Source organism: Grammomys surdaster, unplaced genomic scaffold (genome assembly GCF_004785775.1).
Source record: "Grammomys surdaster isolate TR1022 unplaced genomic scaffold, NIH_TR_1.0 344, whole genome shotgun sequence".
Taxonomy (NCBI): domain Eukaryota; kingdom Metazoa; phylum Chordata; class Mammalia; order Rodentia; family Muridae; genus Grammomys; species Grammomys surdaster.
The window spans coordinates 1,105,810-1,111,422 of record NW_021604763.1 but is presented as its reverse complement, the minus strand read 5'-3'; the positions used below and the strand labels follow the sequence as shown (position 1 = coordinate 1,111,422).

The following is a 5,613-nucleotide window of genomic DNA, read 5'->3' as shown; positions in this document are numbered from 1 at the left end:
ATTGTTCTAATGCTGTGAAGGGATATCATGACCAAGGGAAGTCTTATAAAAAACATATTTAATTGGGAGCATGATTAAAGTTTCAGAGGTTTAATCCATAACCATGATGGTGGGGAGTGTGGCAGCATGCAGGCAGACACTGGAGCAGCAGTCGGGAGCTGTATCATGATCCACAAGCAGAGAGAGATTGTGACATTAGGCCTAGCTTGAGCTTTTGAAACCTCAAAGCCCACTCCCAGTGACACACTTCCTCCAACAAGGCCATCCCTCTCAAGTAGTGTCACTCCCTGTTGACTAAGCATTCAAATACATGAGCCTATGGGGGTCATTCTTATTCAAACCACCACAAAGGGCTACAGAGAAAGTCTTGAAAGAGACCTTCACAGGTGTGTGAGGAGGAGCACAAAGCTTCTGCTCCCTTTTCAGGAACCTCCACTTCCTCAGCTATTCAGAAACCTAATTTGGCCTTTTGAAGTTGCACTATTGTGGTCATAATTGATGACATTATTGCTATAGGCTTATCAACTTATCCTGCCTCTGGTCTCTCTCAGATGAAGGGGGCTGGCATTTCCAGCCTTTTTATCCCTTCTCAGCAGTATAAAAGACTCTCATTATTACAGAGAGTTCAAAGATTTTAATAACTATTTGCTGGTGGAGAGGGGGAACCAGAAAGAACAATTTTTAAAACTACTTTGTTATTACTTGTGTGTGTGTGTGTGTGTGTGTGTGTGTGTGTGTGTGTGTCTGCAGAGGTCAGAGGGATGAGATCCTCTGGAGCTGGAGTTACAGGTTGTTATGTGGATGCTGAGAATCAAACTCAGGTCCTCTTCAAGAATAATACATGCTCTTAACCACCGGGCCATCTCTCCAGTCCCAAATTTATATTTCAAAGATGGTTCACAAAGCTACATTTGGTTGTGCACACCGAGTTCAAGGCTAGCCTGGTCGACATAGGGTGTTCCAGAAGTGAGGACTACATAGACAGACCCTGTCTTAAAAAATTAAAAACAATAAAAGGAATTTTAATAAAACTTCCATTTGAGAGGTAGTGAAATCCAGATTTAAAACTTTGGTGGAATAATCCAGCAGCACTGGGTCTGACTATGGTGAGTCATTACTCCCTGGCCACCCCGCAGGGGGATGGTGCTGACTCCCACCTCTGTCATGTGCTACGTACTCTGTGCTGCCCGCTACACCTAGTAGATAACTGGCACGGGCAGGGTGGACGTGTAGCTCCAGCTGTACGATTCTCTGAGTCTCCTTCTCTGTATGTGTAAAACAAGGATCACAATACAACAAGCATGTGTCGTAGGACGCCTGGGAACATTATGCAAAGTATGACTGGCAGAGGGATCGATCCAGAGCACAGAACACAGTCAGAATGCTATTGTTATCATTATTAGTGAATGAAAACTGATAAATTCGAGAACTGCAGGGCCACCTTAGGGGGTAAAGGCACTCACTGTCGAGCCTGGTGTCTTAGTTAGGGTTTTACTGCTGTGAACAGAAACCACGACCAAGGCAAGTCTTATACGGAAGACATTTACTTGGGGCTGGCTTAAAGATTCAGAGGTTCAGTCCATTATCATCAAGGTAGGAGCATGGCAGCATCCAGGTATACATAGGCCTGGAGGAGCTGAGAATTCCACATTTTGTTCTGAAGGAAGCTAGAAGACTTGCTCCTAGGCAGCTAGGACAAGGGTATTAAAGCCCATACCTACAGTGACACCTACCCCAACAAGGCCACACCTCCTAATAGTGCCACTCCCTGGGCCAAGAATATACAAACCATCACACCTGATGACTTGAGTTTGATCCCTGGAATCTCCACAGTGGTAGGAGATAACCAATGCCCTCAGAGTTAACCTCTGACCTCCACTCCTGTGCTGTGACATCTGCCCACCCCTCCCAAGCACACAAAAAAATAGGTGTAATTTTAAACTATTTTAAAGTCGGAGATGTAAGAACACATTTGCCTTCTCTGGTGAGAAAGAGGAGCCAATGGCTTGAGAGATGGCTCTGGCAGCAAAGGGCCTGGTATGAAGCATGAGGGTCTGAATTTGGATCCCCAGAACCCACCTCAAAAAGTAGGCACACAGTGGCACACACCTGTAATCTTTGTGCTTGCAGAAGCAGAAGCAAAAAGGGAACCTGAAGCTCATAGCTAGTCACAGCTGGTATTGGCAAATCAGTGAGCTCCAGGCTCGGTGAGAGACCCTGTCTCCAAAACTAAGGTGTAGAGGCATCTGAGATCAACCTCTGGCCTTTACGTGGCGTGCACACGAACATGGTTGTTTCCATCCAACACACACATACAGAGGACCCCGAGCATGGGTACAGAGGGCTGGGTGGGTACCCCATATATTAGCTGTTCTTCTGAAGTCTTCTCTTCTGGTCTTTCTCACAAGGATGGGAAATCACTTATTCCTCCCCGATCTGTCAATTCCTTGAAATTTAGGGATTTGTCTCAGAAGGAGCTGGCCAGCCCCTCTCCTTAGAAATCCCCTCTAGGTTCCCAGGACTGAGAGAAAGGGAAGATGAAGGGGGCCATTCCAACCCATGCTCCCTCCAGCTGTTCCTCTGACCTAGGCACTGGGTTTGAGAAAGTGAACAAAGCCTGCAGATCCAGGTGGCTGATTCATAGGGACCTGAGTTGTGGGCAGGGGTCCTGGGCCCTCTCCTTAAGAACCTTCCCTTCTAGCTCGGCCTGTTCCAAGAGAGAGACTGGCCCCCAGATGGTGTGTTGGAAGGCACTGTGAGGACAAGAAGAGGCTGTCCAGGTTCTCATGCTTGCTCTGAAGGTACCATGGAGCTGGCTTCAAAACTGGCTTCATAAGAAAGAAGAAAGTCATGAGGATGTAGAGAAGCCAGTCGGCTCTAACTCTGTCCCAGCTACTGTCATCATCCAGAGGATAACGCAAGCCCTCCCAGGAACTGACAGGACACAGATTTTTTTTTTCCCAGACTGTTGCAGTTCTCAGAGCTAAAGCCAAAGAAAGCAGAGGGTGAAGACTCTGAGTTGGGGGGAAGAAGGAAGCCAAGGTCATGTTTTGCCAGAAAAAAGGGGGGGCAGAGGGGGTAAAGGGGAAGACCCAGAATGGGCCATCGAGGGGGGATTTCTGGACAGAAAGTGAAAGCTCAAGGGATAAATTAGAGCTGGTGGCAGCCTTACCCAGGCTCACACGGGTTCACACAACCTCACTTGCTCTGGCTCCTGAATCCCTTCCACTCCACACAAGGACTTCTGAGTGTCCCATCACTCCCCTGAAAACCCGTCGGAGCCTCAGCCTCTGAGATTCTTGCACGCAGTCTCACAGGCTCACTCACTCTCTGTGGCCTGCCTCAGATCACCTACCATGGCATTCCGTGTGACCCCACTACTGGCCTTCAGCCTGCTGGTTCTCTGGACCTTCCCAGGTAAGGCTTGGGAGATGACTAAGGTGGGGGTCACAGTGACCTGTGGACAATGTCTAGATCTTGGACTGTTACAATGGTCATGAAAGACCCTGCAAGTTCAGAGTCAGTGGATCTAGGGATTCCCTGTGCCTTCTGTGTGTGCCGTCAATACGAGTATGCTGGTATCCCTGAATTCCGATGTGGTTCAGCGCTGACATATCCTGGGGCTTGTAGCTGTTCCCCTCTCTGTGGGTTCCATGTCCTGATACCTCAGCTTCCAGGAAGCAGAAGGAAGGAACAGTACCTCTTCCTTGAGGGACCTAAAGCTATAATTAAGTGGGTGACGTGCTTGCCTCGTCTGTGTGAAACTCTGGTTTCAATCTCACCACTGGGGTTGTGGGGGTTAGAGCTTTGCTGTGTATTTGCTTCAGTCTGAGACAATGAGAAACACTGAAGACATGCTTGGTCACTTGTTCCCCTTTTTGGTGTTGTTTTTTTAGGGGCCTCAGTTTGATTTGGTTTGGTTTGGTTTGGTTTGGTTTGGTTTGGTTTGGTTTGGTTTGGTTTGGTTTTTCTCAATCTCCTGGGCTCACGTGATCTTAAGTCTCAGCTTCCCTCCTGGTAGCTGGGACAAGGCAGCCATCTGCTGTAGTAGTTTTCAAGCCTGAAGACTTCTCAGCTGAGGCAAGCCTCCCCTGACCAGCACTCTAACTACTGTTAACTCTCCATTTGCTAAAACACTGTAAAAACTGAGAAGACTACAATATGTTCATCAGCTGATAGAGCCACAGTAGCACACAAGGCTGCATGAATATCAGGTCCAGCAATCACACACAGAGAGATGCTGTTAAAGCCACTTAGGGCTGTGGCCTCCCTTCCTCATGGTCTCCATGTCTTCTCCCCTTCTTCCTCCTATCTCAGCCCCAGCCCTGGGGGGTGCTAATGACGCGGAAGACTGCTGCCTGTCTGTGACCCAGCGCCCCATCCCTGGGAATATCGTGAAAGCCTTCCGATATCTTCTTATCCAAGATGGCTGCAGGGTGCCTGCTGTTGTGTGAGTTGCTCCTGGGAAGAATGTCTGGCCCCATCTCCCCCATGAACCCTTGCTGATACCAGTTAACCCTGGACTCATGGCCAAGCCCACTTTTCATGGAAGCCCCTTACTCTAGAGCCTTCTAGGAAACTGGGTTTCAGGGCTTTTATTCTCTCTGACCTCTGGCTACAGGTTCACCACACTAAAGGGCTACCAACTCTGTGCACCCCCGGACCAGCCCTGGGTGGAACGTATCATCCGAAGACTGAAGAAGTCTTCTGCCAAGGCAAGCCAGACCCTCCTCAGCCCTGCTGCCACCCTCCACCTGAGATTCCAGCCCATGACCCTGCCTCTCCTCCCTCTTCTTAGAACAAAGGCAACAGCACCAGAAGGAGCCCTGTGTCTTGAGTAAAGAGATGTGAATCACTCTGGCCCTGGAAACCAAGGACCAGAAGAGAGGACCAGGCCTCCTGATGCTCTGCCGCAGACCTAATCCAGCCAAGTCTGTGCCTAGAGAGTCAGTGTGAGTGCGAGTGTAAACAAGAGAGTTTGTGTGCTAAAGCATGGCCTCTCCATGGCTAGACTGCAGTGCTTCCAATAAAGCCGCTTGGTTCCATAGATCTGTCTGTCGGCTGTCTGTTCTCTCTCGCCCCAGGAGGACAGGAATAGGAGAGGAGGAGGTAGAATGACAGGATATATTCCCACCCTGAGTTCTGAGCAATCTGTTCCCCAGCCTCTACCTAACACCCTGATGCTCCTAGAACCAGACCCACAATTAAGGACCTGGCCCCGGCCCATGCTCCTCACACTCTATTCAGCCTCACAAGGCTTGCATCGGTTTGCGAAGTTCACTGGAAGCCTCAGACCTTTCTGTCTTTGCCACCTAGTCAGGCATATAAGCAGCCAGGTATCTCGGGGACGAGGAGTAGGGGAGCTTCCGTGAGGATTAGAGGGTGGGCAGAAGGCATGGTTCCACTCTCTAGGAGAAGTTCTCAATCCCTCCACACTCCCCACTCCACCCCACCTTCATTCCCAAGTTGCTCCCTCTAACCCTTTCCTCCATCTTCTGCCCTACTGCCTTCCTTTCCGGGTCTGGAAATTATTCTTGACTCAGACTGGGTTAGGTAGCTTTGCTTCCTCCCAGATTCCTATGGCTCTGCACCTTTTCCTCTCCTACACACCAT

The 5,613-nt window shown here is 49.4% G+C and overlaps 1 protein-coding gene across 1 annotated transcript; it reads left to right on the top strand.

The window, feature by feature from the left end:
• Positions 1 to 3,155: 3,155 nt before the first annotated feature.
• On the top strand, positions 3,156 to 5,049 carry Ccl19 (C-C motif chemokine ligand 19). Its single transcript, XM_028779129.1, has 4 exons — positions 3,156 to 3,417; positions 4,318 to 4,450; positions 4,622 to 4,715; positions 4,799 to 5,049. The coding sequence occupies exons 1-4, from the start codon at positions 3,357 to 3,359 to the stop codon at positions 4,835 to 4,837; spliced, it is 327 nt and encodes a 108-aa protein (XP_028634962.1). The 5' UTR covers positions 3,156 to 3,356; the 3' UTR covers positions 4,838 to 5,049.
• The last annotated feature ends 564 nt before the right edge of the window (positions 5,050 to 5,613 follow it).

What these genes read in the sequence shown, in the direction of transcription:
- Ccl19 (XM_028779129.1), top strand. Translation starts at nt 3,357, where the DNA reads ATGGCATTCCGTGTGACCCCACTACTGGCCTTCAGCCTGCTGGTTCTC. An exon ending in GGTTCTCTGGACCTTCCCAG is followed by an intron (nt 3,418 to 4,317) that starts GTAAGGCTTGGG and finishes CTCCTATCTCAG; the next exon opens with CCCCAGCCCTGGGGGGTGCT. An exon ending in TGAAGAAGTCTTCTGCCAAG is followed by an intron (nt 4,716 to 4,798) that starts GCAAGCCAGACC and finishes CCCTCTTCTTAG; the next exon opens with AACAAAGGCAACAGCACCAG.